General features: G+C 44.8%; 2 protein-coding genes across 24 annotated transcripts in view; both read left to right on the forward strand.

Annotated features, from left to right (window-relative positions):
* The window catches only part of LOC105082424 (butyrophilin subfamily 1 member A1), a 50,352-nt gene extending 45,282 nt beyond the window's left edge, over positions 1 to 5,070 (forward strand). For all 13 annotated transcript variants that reach the window (XM_074348418.1, XM_074348417.1, XM_074348424.1 and 10 more), the window contains 2 exons: positions 512 to 538; positions 951 to 5,070. In XM_074348418.1, the coding sequence (XP_074204519.1) occupies positions 512 to 538; positions 951 to 1,612 (689 nt within the window). In that variant the 3' untranslated portion in view covers positions 1,613 to 5,070. The remainder of the gene's footprint in view (positions 1 to 511; positions 539 to 950) is intronic.
* A 6,065-nt stretch (positions 5,071 to 11,135) lies between these two features.
* The window catches only part of LOC105066739 (butyrophilin-like protein 1), a 224,876-nt gene continuing 218,231 nt past the window's right edge, over positions 11,136 to 17,780 (forward strand). For 3 of the 11 annotated variants that reach the window (XR_012501048.1, XM_074348439.1, XM_074348437.1), the window contains exons 1-5: positions 11,137 to 11,251; positions 13,060 to 13,287; positions 14,008 to 14,092; positions 15,449 to 15,621; positions 17,156 to 17,374. The gene's annotated coding sequence lies outside the window, so the exon portion shown is untranslated. Of the gene's footprint in view, positions 11,252 to 13,059; positions 13,288 to 13,637; positions 13,764 to 14,007; positions 14,093 to 15,057; positions 15,202 to 15,448; positions 15,809 to 15,934; positions 17,375 to 17,780 lie in introns of those variants that run through there. The other 8 variants (XM_074348438.1, XM_074348431.1, XM_074348440.1 and 5 more) reach the window with 7 other exon arrangements.

Consider the following 17,780-nt stretch of genomic DNA (forward strand, 5'->3'; position numbering starts at 1 on the left):
TGCTCTGTCCTGGATTGTTTGTACTCAAGGCTTGTAGTCATCCTTTGAGTTCAGTTCAGCCAAGTTGTATTCTGTCTACCGATGTCTTGGAGGTAACCTGCACATTCAGCTCAATTAGTTCTTGATCATTAAATGGAAGCCTTGAAAATTATGATCTCCCCAGTTCTTTCTCAAGAAAACCTAGCTTTCAGGATAGCTGTATGACTAGGGCCTTGAGAAAGCATTAGTTTATAGTGAAATCTGGGCAATGATGTTTATGTTCAAATTGACATCAAGCCTCTCAGTCCCTCGGTATTAAGGTTTGTGGCTTAGCCTTCATGGGAGGCTGCAGCATGATGGTTCTCTGTGTGTGTGTGTGTGTGTGTGTGAAGAAATAAATGCATCAGTTGAATGTTTCCAAGGCATTTCTCCCTATATCTCTCTCATCAGTAAGTTTCATTAGATTAGGTACCGACCCTAATGTGTATAGTCTCTGAAACTCCCTGAAACGAAGCCCATGGTTCTCTTGTAGATTGGCGGAAGGAGAAGTTCCAGGCCTGTGAGTGACTTTGTGTCCTTTCTGAGTATTCCTACTGCTGTCCCGTGGCCTCCCCTTCAGTTGTCTGTGATGATACAGATGCCAGTGTCATCGGTGGTGGTGGGGTGGGATGTGGCCGTGATAGTCACATAGTTGGGGCTGGTGGGTGTGGCTGACTTTGGGTGCTAGGTAGAGATGTTTCAGCCCTTGGAGTCCAGGCTGGTCCTAAAGGGCCCTGGGACATACCTAACCCCCAAATCAGCCTTGTGGTTCCTTCTCCAGCCTGGAGGGCCATGGGCTTGATTCACAAGTTTCTAATCTCAGGCAGCTTAGCCTTCCCCCCATGCAGTTGGGAGTCCAAGCTGGGGAGTGGTTGGGAGATCTTGTTATGGGGCAGGGGAAGGCCTTGTATGACAGGCAACTTTCTCTGCAGGTCCTGTCACTCTGGATCCAGGATCTGCCCATTCAGACCTTGTCATCTCTCATGAAATGAAAAGTGTGGCCTGGAAGGACTGCAATAATCCCTCATCAGACATCTGCAGCGTACTGGGCTTTGAGAGCATCGCAGCCGGGCGCTGGTACTGGGAGGTGGAGGTCAGGAATGGAGACAGAAGCGAGTGGGCTCTGGGAGTCTGTAGGGAAGGTGTGAACAGGAAAGGTTGGTACGCAGAATCACCAGATAGGGGGTTCTGGGTTTTGGGTCGATTTGGAAGTGGATACTGTGCCCGTACTAACCCTAAAACTGAGCTCTCCTGTAGGCAGGTTCCCCACAAGGTGGGGGTGTTCCTGGACCACGAGGAAGGGGATGTCTCCTTCTATAACATGACTGACGGCTCCCACATTTTCTCCTTCCCTCAGGCTTCCTTCTCTGGGGCCCTCTTTCCATACTTCATGTTTATATCAGGAGATGTGTCCATGACTGTCTGCTCCACGGCGGGTGGGTCTGAGGGGCTCCCTGTGCCCCTTAACAGTTCTTCTCTGGAGGAGCCTGTGAGCCTCCCAGAGGAGGGGTTCTGCTCAGGCTGTGGTGCTGATGCTCCCCCGGGGGTTCAGTCTCCATTACTCCCCTGCAGCCCTGGGGCTGCAACCCCATAGGGCCCCCTCACTGTCCCAGACCCCTCACTGTGGCCTTTCCTGGAGCTGGAGATCCCATGTGATTAAGGCCTCAGAGTGGACTGTTGATGGCTGGGAGTCTTGCCCACCTGCTCTGGAGACAGACTCCTGGGTGCATGGTTAGGAGAAGAGTCAGTTCATGCCATGTGCTCAAGTATCAGATTATAAAAGTTGACCCTTGGAGCTGGTTTGGGGATAGGGTGCATTTTATTTTGGGAAGTTTTTTTTTCTTTTGGTAATGAAAAATATTTCATGAGGTTTTTATACTGTTTGAATAGGATAGGTGATGAGAGTTTGAATTACTCTGCAGAATAAAGTGGTATTTCCTTTATCCAATTTGAGTTTGTGCAGAAGAACCCAGAGGCTGACAGTGGGTCCCTGCTCTATCTGAGAGATCTGCACTATCAAGCCAGAAAAGGTGACCATCGAAAAATTTCCAGGGAGTTGGGTGGCTCCTGAAAGTAGTGTGATATTTTTATTTTATGTATTTCATATTCTGAGATGGATAAAACACACCCATTTTCCTTTTTTTTTAAATTGACCTGTAGTCAGTTGACATCGTTGTGTCAATTTCTGGTGTATACAGCATGGTATTTCAGTCATACACATACATGCATATATTCCTTTTTATATTCTTTCTCACTATAGGCTACTACAAGTTATTGAATATAGTTTCCTGTGCTATACAGTATAAACTTGTTTATCTATTTTATACATAGAAGTTAGTATTTGAAAATCTCGAACTCCCAATTTATCCCTTGCCACCCCCTTTCCTCTGGTAACCGTAAGTTTGTTTTCTATACCTGTGAACCTGTTTCTGTTTTGAAAACAAGTTGATTTGAAACACACCGATTTTCCCAAACCTCAGTAAATTTCCATTACCTGTGAAAAACTTGTACTTTGTTTATTTAAAGAATTGAGGAGAAAGATGTGGGTTTTTAATTTTTGTCAATAGCAAGTGGAAAATAGAGAATTGCTGTGTGAATTAAGATATAAATGAAGAGAAAGCTTTCAGAGGCCGGGGGAATTGCAGAAAGGTTTGAGCACGAGCATGGAGCCAGCTATCAGCGTACTGTCTCTCAGGACTCCCGAGTCCAATGGTAAATGTTAATGGAAAACTACAGCAAAGAAAGAGAAGCAGGACTGTTGAGGACTGAGACCTTTGGGAATGGAGGTGTGGTCACTCAGCCAGGTGGAGAACTCTGAACCTGCTCTGGTTCTGGGTGAGAAGACACAGAAGGTGGGAAGTGGAAGAAGTGATGGGTCCCGATTCTGCCCTGTGACCAGTGACAGAAAGAGGACTCTACCAGCCTTGCATGTTTTCTCTTTCTTGTCATGTGTGAGTGCGTGTTGATTTGTGTTCATGTTCCAGTTTCTTCCTCTCCCTTCTTCTTTCCCTTATGCTTATATTCAAGTTGTTGGAGGTCATGTTTTTAATATAGTCTTTGGGGACCAGAATGATCCAAGGCATTGTGACTGTGTTTGAGGTATGGATAACAGAGCAGTGTTGGCTCCAATTTCTGCGACTGTCTGTCTCCTCATTTTGGGGAAAGGGTGAGAAATTCTGCATTTGTAAGTGGAGCTTACAAATGGGTGAGAAGGCAGAGTTGTGTTATTATGTGGAAGTTCAACTGTGTGTGTGGCAGCTGAGTGGCCAAAGTGTGGACTGTGCTCCTTATGAATTTGTTGCCTCTTGGTCCCCAATCTACCCTGTATTTCCCCTGCTTTGTGGTACTGGAGCTGAACCCCATAAACATCTCCTCTCGCATGTGGCGCAGTGTCAGTAAGTGAAGGGGACACCGCGGACATAGCAGAGGGCAGGGCTTGTGTTGTCAGTCTGATGCTTTTCTTCTGGATCCTACGATGGGACAGCCAGTGGCCTGCACAAGGTCCAAGATCTCTCTTTTTTCGTGAACGTGTCTGGCATTGCAGCAGGCTGTTTTCCAGAGGCTTGCTTCCCGTGGAAACTTGCAGTCCTCCAGTGGGTGATGTCCTGCCCTGCAGCCTTGGCTGGTGACACATTGCAGAACTTCTTCACTTTCCAGGGGGCTGCAGTCCCCTTTTGCCCAACAAGCTCTGAATCCCAGATCCTCTCTAACGAGAGTTTTCTCCCAAATTTCTCCTTTGCTTGGGTGTCTGCCTCAGCCCTAGAGGGAACGTGTGCCCCCCATGTCTGCTATTTCTCTATTCCTTAGTGTGGTTTTTTTTTTTACCTCCTTTAATAGTTAACTACTTTTTCTAGTTAAGAATTTCTCATCTAATTTTCCCTGTTCAAATGACTTATGTGGTTTCTTTCTCCTGACTGGGCTCTGACTGACGTAAAATCTGAAGTGCAGTGTAGGTTGGAGCGGGGCCCTGCCCTGCCCCCAGCGTGTGGAAGGAGTAGTGGAGGCACTGACAAACTCATTAAAGTGGTTCAGCCCAACAACAAAGTCACACAAATACATTGTTGGAGTGTTTGTGTGAAGTTTAAGTATTCTGTATGTTAATATATTTTGCATTATGCTTATCCCCACTTCCGTTTGTCTTGTACCTTTATGATAGTGTAGTACTTTTGGATGAGCTATGGGCATATTTCCTTCAAACTAGAGGAAAAAAAAAGAAAGGTACGCGTGTGATATGAATCATCCACACAAAAGAGGAATAATCTTTGTAAACAAGAGGACTAGTTGCCTGAGTAAGTCCAGAAAGAATAGTAAGAAGTTCGACTATGAATTTTCTGCCAAGGGAAGAAAAAAGAACCAGGCAAAACAAGGCAGCGATGTAAATGGAAAACTATTTCACTCGAGTCAGGACGTGTCAGCCTTGGTTTCAGTGTGAAAAGGGAGATGTTAACTTTTGTTTCTTATGAGACCTCTGTTCCATCTGAGTTGTTCAAGCACTGAATATGATTTTCATGTTTAAAATGCATGTTTCATTTGTTGCAACCCTATTTATAATGTTATGTCCATTACTGTAAACTTTATACATTATATGCCTACTTTATGCATGGGGCTGTCCACCCCAGCCATGGAGCTGTACTTGAGGAGAAAGATAAAGGATTTTTAATAGTCATTTTGACCATACATAAGATTTGCCTTCCCAGGAACCACACTCTTTGTGTAAGATGGGGCTACATACCAGTGACATTGCTGTGGAGAAACAGACTTATTTTTTACTTTGCCCTCACCCCTGAACTCTTTCTCTGGTTCATTGCTACTCATTCAGTTGATGCTCAGGCTCTCTCTCCAATTTAAATGGAATGTTTTCCATTAGTTGGTCTCACAGAATACTGTTCCTTAACTTTTGATTAGTTATTTCAATTTACAGTTACTCCTGATTATTTGATTGATGCTGAGGTCTCCTCCAAAATATAAGTCCCATAGGGGACATGCATCCCAAAGCCCAAGGTTACAATGGCTGTTACATTATGGTTACTTAATAAATATTTGTTGAATGAATTTAACTGCTCATGTTTCCCTCCTTGTGTTTGCTGCTAGAAGTTCAGGTCAATTTGTGTCTTATATATTTCTAATAATTGTAGATTTTCGATATATATTCTCTCTTGATTTTATTTTATATTTTCATTTTGCTTGATTTAATCTCTTCAGTTTATTTGTACTCATTTATTTATTTGGATGGAGGTACTGGGGATTGAACCCAGGACCTTGTGCATGTTAAGCATACATTCTACTACAGAGCTATTACCCCCACCCCTTCATTGTTGTTTTGATAGCATTTTTAAAGAGTTGTTCAAAATTGTTATTTAGAATAAGGTACCGTATAAATAAATATGCAGACATACAACCAGCCAAACATGAGTGAAATATCTCATCTAGCTGAGGAATTGGACTTTCTTGATCAAAACCTTCTTCTCATTTTCTCCTTTTTGGCTCTGTAATGTCAAACCCTTCCACTCATCTGCCTCAATCATTTCTTTTTCTTGCAGACTCTCCTTGTACTGGCTTTTAAAATGTTGTTTCCTAGGATTTAGTCTTAGATTCTCTTCTCTTTTCCTCCTGGATGTTATTTCCCATCCATACTCTAGAAGTCAGCTCTCACCCACATACTCGTGACTTCCACAGCTATGTCTCCTGTTCAGTCCCTTTGTCGAACTACAGAACTCTGTTTTCATTAAATTTCTAGATACCTGATGCATCATGTGTCTATAAATACAAGATTTTGTTTTCAATTTCTATTAAAAGAGGAGGTAAGTTAATTGGTAAATAATTTCCAAATTACATTTTAAAATTTAACATCACTTCTCAAGATTACACATCATAATTAAGTGGGGTTCATCCCAGGGACCCAGGGGTGGTTCAACATATGCAAATCAATCAATGTAATACATCCCATCAACAAGAGAAAGGACAAAAACCAGACGATCATCTCAATAGATGCAGAAAAAGCATCTGATAAAATTCAACACCCATTTATGATAAAAACTCACCAAAGTGGGTACAGAGGGAACATATCTCAATATAATAAAAGCTATATATGACAAACCTACAGCCAGCATAGTACTCAACAGTGAAAAACTCAAAAGCTTCCCACTAAAATCTGGGACAAGACAAGGCTGCCACTCTCACCACTCCTATTCAACATAGTCTTGCAAGTCCTAGCCACAGCAACCAGGCAGGAGAAATAAAAGGGCCCCAAATTGGAAAAGAAGAGGTAAAAGTGACATGTTACTATATATAGAAAACCCTAAAAGGTCCACACCAAAACTACTGGAGCTGATTGAAGAATTCAGCAAGGTAGCAGGTTACAAGATAAACGTTCAAAAATCAGTTGCATTTCTATACACTAACGAATCAACAGAAAAAGAAAGTAAGGAAACAATCTCCTTTAAAATAGCACCCAAAGTAATAAAATACCTAGGAATAATTCTAACTAAGGAGGTGAAAGACTTATACATGGAAAACTATAAAACACTGATTAAGGAAATTAATGAAGACTTAAAAAATGGAAAGATATCCCGTGCTCCTGGATTGGAAGAATCCATATTGTTAAAATGATCACACTGCCCAAGGCAATCTACAGATTTAATGCAATCCCTATCAAATTACTCAGGACATATTTCACAGAACTAGAACAAATCATAATAAAATTTATATGGGACCATCAAAGACCTAGAATTGCCAAAGCATTACTGAAGAGAAAGAAAGAGACTGGAGGAATAACTCTCCCAGACTTCAGACAATACTACAGAGCTACAGTAATCAAAACAGCATGGTATTGGTACAAAAACAGACATATGGACCAATGGAACAGAACAGAGCGCCCAGAAATGAACCCACAAACTTTTGGTCAGCTAATCTTCGACAAAGGAGGCAAGAATATACAATGGAAGAAAGACAGTCTCTTCAACAAATGGTGTTGGGAAAACTGGACAGCAGCATGTAAATCATTGAAGCTAGAACACTCCCTTACACCACACACAAAAATAAACTCAGAATGGATTAAAGACTTAACCATAAGACAAGATACAATAAATCTCCTAGAAGAAAATACAGGCAAACATTATCTGACATACATCTCAAAAATGTTCTCCTAGGGCAGTCTACCCAAGCAAAAGAAATAAAAGCAAGAATAAACAAATGGGACCTAATTAACCTTACAAGCTTCTGCACAGCAAAGGAAACCGTAAGTAAAAAAAAAAAGACAACCTACGGAATGAGAGAACATTTTTGCAAATGAAACCAACAAAGGCTTAATCTCCAGAATATATAAGTAGCTCATACGACTTAACAAGAAATGGGCCCATCCAGAAATGGGCAGAAGACCTAAACAAGCAATTCTCCAAGGAAGAAATACAAATGATCAATAGACACATGAAAAAATGTTCAATATCACTAATTATCAGAGAAATGCAAATCAAAACTACAATGAGGTATCACCTCACACCAGTCAGAATGGCCATGTTTCAAAATCCACAAATGACAAATGCTGGAGAGGCTGTGGAGAAAGGGGAGCCCTCCTACACTGCTGGTGGGAATGCAGTTTGGTGCAGCCACTGTGGAAAACAGTTATGGAGATTCCTCAAAAGACTAGGAATAGACTTACCGTATGACCCAGGAATCCTGCTCCTGGGCATATATTCAGAAGAAACTCTACTTCAAAATGACACCTGCACCCCAATGTTCATAGCAGCACTATTTACAATAGCCAAGACATAGAAACAGCCTAAATGTCCATCAACAGATGAGTGGATAAAGAAAAAGTGGTGTTTTTATACAATGGAATACTATTCAGCCATAAAAACTGACAACATAACGCCATTTGCAGCAACATGGATGTTCCTGGAGAATGTCATTCTAAGTGAAGTAAGCCAGAAAGAGAAAGAAAAATACCATATGAGATTGCTCATATGTGGAATCTAAAAAAAAAAAAACAAAACAAATACAAAACAGAAAAAGACTCATAGACATAGAATACAAACTTGTGGTTGCCAAGGGGGTGGGAGGTGGGAAGGGACAGACTGGGATTTCAAAATGTAGAATAGATTAACAAGATTATACTGTATGCACAGGGAAATATATACAAGATCTTATGGTAACTCACAGAGAAAAAAAGTGACAATAAATATATATATGTTCATGTATAACTGAAAAAGTGTGCTCTACACTGGAATTTGACACAACATTGTAAAATGGCTATAACTCAATAAAAATATTAAAAGAAAAGAAAAGAAAACAAACAAACAAAAATAAAATCACTTTCTCATACCACAAGTAATTAACACCTAGGTTGTTCAAAACATAACATGTTACTCCCTCTCCTGATTGCAGAATACTACTTTTTACCCCTGAATTCTCTCTTAATTCATGTTCTTACTAGCAACCCTGGTGTCTATGTCAGAAACCTGGGAGCCATCCTCATCCCGAATAGCTACAATCTTGAGAACAAAGAACAAAAATATGGGTATCACACTCTAATCTATATTTCAAAGCTTCAGGAATCAAAACAGTATAGTACTGGCACAAAAACAAACTCATAGATCAATGGAATGGAATAGAGAGCCCAGAAATGAACTGACCCTTATATGGGCAATTAATCTACAACAAGGGAGGCAAAATAGACAATGGGAAAAGACAGCCTCTTCAGTACATGGTGTTGGGAACACTGGACAGCTACATGCAAAAGAATCAAACTGGACTACTTTCTCACACCATATTAAAAAACTAAGCTTGAAGTGGATTAAGGACTTAAATTTAACACCCCAAACCATAAAACTCCTAGAAGAAAATATAGGCAATGTGCTGTTTGACATTGATCTTGGTAATTTTTATTTGATATGTCTTCTCAGGCAAGAGAAACAAAAGCAGAAATAAACAAATGGGACTATATGAAACTAAAAAGCTGTTTCACAGCGAAGAAAACCATCAACAAAACGAGAAGACCACTTACTGAAAAAGAAAAGATAATTGCAAATTATATACCTGATAAGGAGTTAATCTTCAAAATATACAAAGAAGTCATACAACTCAACATCAAAAAAACAAACAGCCCAAGTAAATATTGGGCAGAAGACTTTAATAGATATTTTCCCAAAGAAGACAAAAGATGGCCCAGAGACACATGAAAAGATACTCAAAATCACTAATCATGAGGGAAATGCAAAGGAAAACCACAATGAGATATCACCTTACATCTGTTAGAATGGCTATTATCAAACGTATAACAAATAAGAAATATTTGCAAGGATATGGAAAAAGTGAACCCCTGTACACTGTTGTTGGGAATGTAAATTGGTGCATCCATTATAGAAAATGGTATGGAAGTTCCTCGAAAAATTCAAATTAAGACTTCCATATGATCTAGCACTTCCAATCCTGGGTATGTATCCAAAGAAAACAAAAACACTAATTCAAAAACACAGATGCACGTGTATGTTCACTGCAGCATTATTTACAATAGCCAAGATATGGAAGCAACCTAAGCGTTCACCGATAGACAAATTGATAAAGAAGATGTGATATATATATAATATATATATAAAATATATAAAATGGAATATTACTTAGCTGTAAAGGAGAATGAAATCTTGCTATTTATGACAACGCGGATAGACCTAGAGGGTGTTATGCTAAGTCAGAGAAAGACACATACTGAATGATTTCACTTATATGTGGGATCCTAAAAAACATGAATGAACATAAAACAGAAACAGAGCACGAGTTACAGAGGACAAATAGATGGTAGCTAGAGTGGAGTAGGGGAGGAGATAAATAGATGAGAGAGATGAAGAGGTACTAACTTCCAGTTACAAAATAAACGAGTGATAGGTATGAAATATACAGTGTGGAGAATAAAGTTAATAATAAAGTAATATATTTCTTTGGTGACAGGTGGTAACTAGACTCATTGTGGTGATCATTTTGAAATGGATAGACATATCCAATCACTATGTTGTGCACCAGGAACTAACATAGTGTTGCAGCTCAATTATGACTTCAGAAACAAAGAAATAAACAAAACCCAACAAACTCATAGAAAAAAATTTTAGTTTTTAGGTTACTCTACTGTGGAGAATGAAGATACAGGCAGACCCACAGGAGACTAAGTCATTCAGATGAAAACTCTAGGAATCCTGTTCTCAGGCAAGGGTAGAATGGAGGGCTTGTGGATAGGAGATAGAACTAACAGGACTCGGTACTGGTGGAATGCACGTGGTCCTGAGAAAGGAATCTGGGATACTTCCCAGTTACTCTGCAGGGGGATGTGGTACTGAGACCGGGAGTTCAGGAAAAGGAGCGCAATTTTTTGCAGCTTAGGCTAAATCAGTTTATGAGTCAAAACCTTTGCAAGGCTGGTTGTCAAGTTGTATTAATGGGCTTAAGCCATGGGTGGAGGATATAGCTCAGGCAGAGGTTTCACTGTCTGTTGATCTTTTCTTCTGCTTGATCTGGTCTGTTGAACCCTTCTAATGAACTTTTCAGCTTGATTATTGTGTTCTCCAGCTTGTTAATTCAGTTTAGTATTTTGAAATATTTCTACCTCTTGGCTGAAATTCTCACTTTATTCGTGCATTGACCTGGGTGAGCTTCTTAGTCACCTATTTTGTTTGTTTGTTTTTGGGTGAATGGAGGCTATTTCTTAAACACAAATTATATTCAAAGGGAGCGCTGTGTAAGGGTTTGTGGAGTATTTCCAAAATAATGACCATATATGATTTAAGCCATGCATTTATTACAAATAGCAGGATGGCTGTTAAGGAAAATACACGTCAGCTATTTTGAATTCTCTGTCAGGTAAATTACATAGCTTCATTTCATTAGGGCCACTTTCTAAAGATTTATTTTGCTCCTTTGTTTGGAACATCTTTGGCTGATTCTTTATTTTCCTTGACTCTATGTTGGTGTCTGTGCATTAGACAAAGGATGAGGGGAAACAGTGAAGAAGGAGGGTTGTGAGGGGAAAGAAAGTATGAGAGGTTTGGGGAGTAGAAAAATTACTGGCGAGAGAGTGATGTGCAGAGACGGGAGGTGTTGGGCATGGTGTGGGATACTTACAGCTGAGATTATGATGTTACAGGTCCAGGTAATGACAAGACCAAGGTATGGCTGCGGCGCAAGAGGAGCGGTGCAGGGAGGACATTGTCATCGGATGAGGCGATCAAGGTCAGGGTGTGACGGAGCGGTGAGTGGATTGCCTTGGCTGATAGAGGACGCACCAAGAATGATAGTAGCAGTGAACTGTTCCATGGCCGGAGGGGAGGGGTGGTGGGAAGGCTGCTGAACACTGGCACCTGGAGAAGCTGAGGGGGGTGTAGGATGGCTGCGTGCACGTCGGAGTGGCTGAGGCCTGCGGTCCCCTCCACCACCAGGTAGAGTCTTCAGCGTCATCCCCCACCTTCCTGGGACTCAGCCTTTAACACCTCCCTCTACCTTTGAACCTCTGATTCCAGCTCTCCGGAGCCCATGCCTTCTCAGCAAGGAAGACGCCTCCTCAGAGAGGTCAGGCTCTGACCTGCCATTTTCAGTTTTGTTCCAGGGAATTCAGAGTTTCCCCGGGCACCAAAGCTGAAATCGGGGGCACTCCTCCAGGAGCTCTGCCCACGTCTCCCTGAGGTGTGACTTCTCTTCAGTACCTGAGGGTTGTCTTGTTTTGTGATTTTTCTCCACTTCACCTCGTGTCCTGTCAGGTGGCCAGGCTGTGAGGCTGCCTGGGGCAGGAGGCTGTCTTCTCCGAGTGCTTGCAGCTGTCAATAAATGTGCACTGAGCCAGTGAGTGTAGGGAGTGTGTCCTGTAACCTTTCAGCAGGGATGCCAGGAGAGGTGGAAGGGGAGGGGGCAGGTGGAGGAGGAAAGCTGTTGTTTTGGGGGAAATGGCAGAGCAGACTGGGTCTTTTGCAAAGTCAGGAAGTGTGTGTGTGTGTGTGTGTGTGTGTGTGTGTGTGTGTGTTTGGGTGGGGGTGGGGGTGGGGGTAGGAGTGGGAGGGGTCCATCCTTACCTTCCCAGGCTTCAGGGGAACAGTGAGTTTGGGGAGCATTATGGGACAGACCAATGAGTGGGGATTTGGTTGGACAGAGATGCTGATGTCCGAATATTCTTCTAAGCAAACAGTTTTATCCTTAAAATGAATATTATTGTATTAAAATAAATAAAATAAAAGTAATAAAGAATATGAATAAGAGCTAACTCTTCAGGAAGTCCACATGCCCTTCACAGGGGGTGTACAGCTCAGTGGTGGAGCCTGTGTTTAGCAGGCATGCGGCCCTGGGTTCAATCCCCAGTACCTCCATTAAAAATAAATAAATAAAAAAAACCTAACTGCCCCGCCCCCCCAAACAAAAGAGCAAACAAAGAAACAAAAAATGTAAGGACTTCAGTTAAGCCCCGGGACACTGCGGGTGTCCCTTTTCTGTCCTAACTAGACTTCAGCAGGTCAGGGTCTCCTCATGCACTTTGCTGTTCTTTAACTTAATAGACCAGGAATCCTGCAGCGTGCAGGATTTGTGTGCGGTTTCCTGTTCTCCTGTCCACTTTTCTAAGATTCCGTGTCTGGGTCTCCATTCCTCCCTCAGTGTCCTCCCCAGGGAAGCGCTCTTTCAGTTCACCGCGCCGACCACTAGAGGGCGGCAGAATCCGATGGAACGTGGGCTGACCCCGCAGAGCAGCCACTCTGGGGGCCCCTGGGTTACTCCTCCCACCCAGGGAGCTTCTGGGCTGCGTCCCAGGCAGCTGCTGCAGGGTGGTCCTGCTGTTTCCCCCTCTGAGACCTGCTGCTTTGGAGAGGATTTCCGGAGTGAAAGTTTAGAGACAGGGTCTCTGAACTCTCTAGATCACGCACTCCGTTCAATAATGTATTTGAACGTGCAGCTATCTTATACGCACAAATGTTACACATATTATAAAAACATACAGACAATATCTTAAAAGAAATAACATTAAAGCATTTATCATAGAACTTCTAATATTTTTTCTGCCTCCCTTCTTGCCCCCAGATCCCTGGAGCACCCCTGGGGCTGGTCATCCCTCTCTGGTCCCCTGTTCAGAGGTCAGCTGAGCTTGGAAGGGCCTGGCTCCTGTGGGTTTGACACACGAAGCCATGACCCTGGGCCTCCGTCTCCCAGCTGTAACATGAAGAAAGGAAGACTTTCCTCAAGGAGCGTAGTACAACATTCACTGAAATCAAGGATGTAATGCTGAGAGTGAAACGGCACTGGGAGCAGGTGGGCTTGAGTATTTGGTGATGGTCTGCAGAGGGCAGGGGCCCGGCCTCAGGGCTTCAGCCTACAGGTCAGTCTGCGGAGACCAGTCTCCCTGACATGAAGGAACAGGGTGTCGGGCATCCTGGGGAGCTTAGAATCAGCTTCTCAGGCTTGGTCAGGTCCTCTGTTGCCTTTACTGCCCCAGGCTGCTCTCCTCTGATTCTCAGAGGCCAAAGTGCCAGGCCTGCGGGCCTTTCCCATGACTTGGCATTGAACTCCCTCCTGTCAGGAGTTGTCTGTTTTAGCCTTGACCCCGGGTGAGCCTGACCCATGTGGGTCTGGGAGAGTGAGTCAAGTCTTCCCAGGTTGCTGACTGGGTCACCCACGTGGGGCAGTAGAAACACTCACACCGCAACTCACACACTGACATGTCAGTGTCTGGGGAACGTGCTTGAGACACCCTGGGCAGATGTGCCCATTCTGGTGTCCTGTCTCAGGTACGTCAGTGCCGAGGGCCAGGAGGATCCTACCCCTTCCTTTTTCCCTCTTTCTCCCTCTCGCCTTCCTTCCATCCCTGCTTCCTTTGCTTCCCTCCTTCCTGCTCTTTCTTTTCTTACACTATCTTTCTCTCTGCTTCCTTTCCTTTTAATTTCCTGTTTCTGTTTTGCTTAATAGTGCAATAAAATTTATTACATGTTTGCATTCCCCCCAGTCTCACTCATTTTCATTTATACCCCTCAGGGCTTGGTGGGAGTGCTGCCCCCTCATGTGCCCTGGAACCTCAGACTGTGGAAGCAGAGTGGATTGCCTACTCAGAGGGGATCGGGTAGGTGCTGTGGGCCTGGTGGGCCGGGGCAGCGCCGACTCCTGGGAGCGGGAGAGGGTCCTTAGGACGTCCCTGAGCCACATTTGTTTGGATATTTCAGTTTGGAGATGACAGCCTATTCTCTGCCCTCACTAGAGGGGCAGAAGTCCAGGTTCAGAGGATGGTCCTGTCCCCAGCTGTGCCCTTGGGGACTCTGCTCAGCAGCTCCCTGGGTAGAGTTCCCCACCATCCAGGGTCATTGTGGTTAGAGAAGGAAGGAAAAATTTTAAAGTTGAACCAAGCCATTGCCTCCTGTGTGAGTGTGTGTGTGAGCCTGATTTTTTATTTTTCAGAAAACGAGCAGGTAGAAATAGTTGTTTTAACTTTCCCTGCAGTGTAATTTAACCCCGTGAACACTTCGATTTAAGTGTCTTTTAAAACAAGCTTTATCAGATTGTGTGTTTTTAAAAAAGGGAGATTATTCCTTCCCATCCAGTAACATTGAAAAATCACAATGTATTTTATGTCACCGTTGTTTTATGGCTCAGGTATTTATCTGAAACTGTTTTGAAAGTACTTGAAGCAAGTAAAAGATAAGAGGTATTATACGGCTGTTAAGAAAGTAAAATATTAACCGCATTAACATTAGGAAAATTTATATTTCGAGAAAGAAAAGTCATCTGTGGCTAGTGAGCAGTCTTTGTTGGTAAAGCAGCCGGAGCATGACCCTGATGCCTGGCAGAGGGCGGCGAAGTTTGCTGTTTTGTCCCTCTTGCGGTTGTTCAAGTGTCCTTCCCGGTGCTTGGGGATAAACCTTCCCTGTACTTTGTCATTTCCACCCCCCTCTCCCTCCCCGTATGGAATCCAAGGGCTGGCATTCAGGCCGAGATAAGCTTTCTGGCCAGATCACCTCGGGGCATTTCGGAGTCCAGGGTCCGCTTTCTGCCTGTCCTTCGGGTGGAGTTGTGTGGCGCTGGGCGTGGGCAGGGGGCAGTCTCCCTGCAGCTCGAGCCCCTCCCTCCTCTTCAAAGCTAGTGGACTGAGTGTACTCAGTGTGTGGTTGTGAATCTGTGAGACGTGGTTTCCTCTACTGCACAATGAGGATAATAATGACAAGCACTGGGCAGAAGGCAGGTGGAGTGGGAGAGACACGAGCCAAAGTCACTTAACCCATGACCCCCGGGCACAGGGCAGGCTGGAGGGAGCATGCAAGGTGGAGGAACCTGACGTTTCCCACTGAGGGATGTAGTCAGTGATGCATTTGTGTTTGGGGTAGATGGGAAGATGGAGGGGGGCTGTGGCATCCAACCAGGGCTGACTCCATTAGCTCAGAGGTAACAGTCTTCATGTTTCTCAGTTTTCTTTGTGTTTTCTCAGGCCTAGAATATTTTCTGAAAGTGGATGAGGCTGAGTAGCTCATGTGCTGTGGAAGGGACTCCTGCAAACGAGGACAACTTAGGTTTATCGAGTGTCTTCTACGTGCTGGACCCGTGAACAGCACACACCGTGCCTCCTCTCCTGGATTCCAGTCATTCCCCAGACGGACACAGGTGAGGGCTGTGGAGGAGACAGGGTGCCAGCAAAACCGCAGCAAGCACGTGTGTGGGGCACATAATGGGGATCAGGAGGTCAGCAAATTCCCTGAGCAAGGTCGTCTGAGCCAGGCGAGAAATGAGAGGAGCGTGGAAGTAGCTGCTGGCCATCGACATGAATTTGTGAAGTCTCTGGAACTTTCCGGTAGGTTGGAAGTAGACTGGGTGGGAGAGGAGAGTGTCAAAAGAGTGCCCCTTTGATTCTGTTGGAGAAAACTGGGTGACCACAGGTGGCCTTCACCGAGGTGAGGAACCTGCGGGAAGGGAGGGGCTGGAGGAAGGCCCGGTCTCCTTGGTTTTCCTTTGGAGACCACAGAACCGGGCCTTTCCTGGTGTCCACTGGGGCCTGGCAGGGGTGGGGGGTGGGGGGCGGTCCTGAGTGGCTGTACCAAGCCTTGGGTGATATTAAAATCTTAACAAGCCTTAGGGCACTGTCCCATTGGTCTGGGCAGGCCCAGTGTCCTGGAGCGGGTCCTGGAACCTCCTGATGCCTGGGGTTAACCCCTTGAAGGAAAAGGAAATGAACTAACTTCCCTGATGCTAAAACTGTTTGCTGACTCTTTGTAAGGCATCCTGCAGTTTGCTTTCCTCCCTTACTGCTTTTGTGCTGCTGAGTCCCCCTGGGGCTTCTCCCTCACACTCTTTACAACAGCTTCAGCCCAGGGGCTGTGCTCCAGGAAGAGGGCAATGGGCCCATAGTCTCAGAAGAATGACCAGACCCTCTGCAGTTCCCCCAAGACAGGACGGTTCATGGAGGTTGAGGGGAATGTAGCAGCACCCTGTAAAGCGCCCTGATTGCTATCACCTTTTCTGTTCCATCCAGTTTTTTCCAATAAAACCTCAAGACCCCAACTCTGAGATGGATTCACAGTGTCTAAGGCATGAGCCTGCCGTGGCTCCCTTTGCCTGGGAAAGCAATGAAGCTGTTCTTTTCTGTCTTTCCCAAACTCTGCCTCTGAGTGTCAATCCGTTTTCGGGGCACAGAGGCCAGTTTGGGGCAGGACCCTCAGTTGCCAGGTTGAGGGGAGCTCCTGGGTCATCGGTTGGGGAAGAAAAGAAACAGCCACATGGGGCTGTGTTTGTGTGCAATTTACCAGCAGACATGGAATCATCTCAGTAGTGAGCGGCTGGTCCGGACAGAGCCAGGCACGGGGCTGGGTACGGTCCTGGCTGTGCCACACACAGTGCCCTCCTCTGAGGTTAGAAGCCAGCCGTCCAGGAGGGCAGCACGTGCTCACACTGCGGTTGTTGAGTCTGTGCCTGTCTGTCCCCCTCAGCGTTGTTTCAGGGCACCTGGACCTCCTCTCCGTTTGCTGCTCTGATCATGCTGTTTCCGTCTTGATAGCTGGGGTGACCGTCCAGAGGGCAGGGCAGAGTCTGCGGGGAATGCTTTTTGCAAGTTTCACTTTCAAATAGTGGAAGGAGTCAGAGAAGGGCGGACTCCACTGTCCGGGATCGTTCTGACGGGGTCCCCGTGGGCTGGTCTCTGCAGGTACCCGTCAACCTGGGCCAGACTTGGCTTCTTGTCCTCTCTCCTGGGAGTCCCTCACCTCTCAGACTCCGATTTGGACCTGGAGTTAGGATCTGGGGCTCTGAGCCACTAAGTGGAGGTGCAAACTGTGCGGGCAGATTTGGGATCTCCTGGGGTCCCTGAATCTTCTAATGCTCCTGAGATAAGGGACGCTTCAGAAGTCCCAGCCTTTCTAAGCTGGTAAGTTGGTTTTGAAGTCCCTTGTGAGCCAAGAAGAGGAAGCAGGGAGCAGCTGGCTGTGAGGAGGAGGCTGAGCACATGGTGGGCCTGGGGGCAGGTTCTGGGTGGTGCTGGATGATGGTGTGGCCTCAGGATGACCCAGGACAGCCACAGTGAGGGTTGCACCTTCATTCATTTAATTCAATGTTGTATCTGTAGCACTTCCTAGGACCGGGTCCTGTTCTAATTACATGTAGTGACAACAATATAAATTCATGTGATTCTCATTAAAAGCTTGGGATGGAGATGCTGTTAATATGTCCATTTTGTAGTTGGGGAAACATGCAGAGAAAGTCAAGAAACTTGAGTGAGGTCGTCACAGAGAGTGGCCCAGCCTTGGAGGGAACCCAGTACTCAGGCCTCAGAA

This window comes from Camelus bactrianus, chromosome 20, assembly GCF_048773025.1.
Source record: "Camelus bactrianus isolate YW-2024 breed Bactrian camel chromosome 20, ASM4877302v1, whole genome shotgun sequence".
Taxonomy (NCBI): Eukaryota; Metazoa; Chordata; class Mammalia; order Artiodactyla; family Camelidae; genus Camelus; species Camelus bactrianus.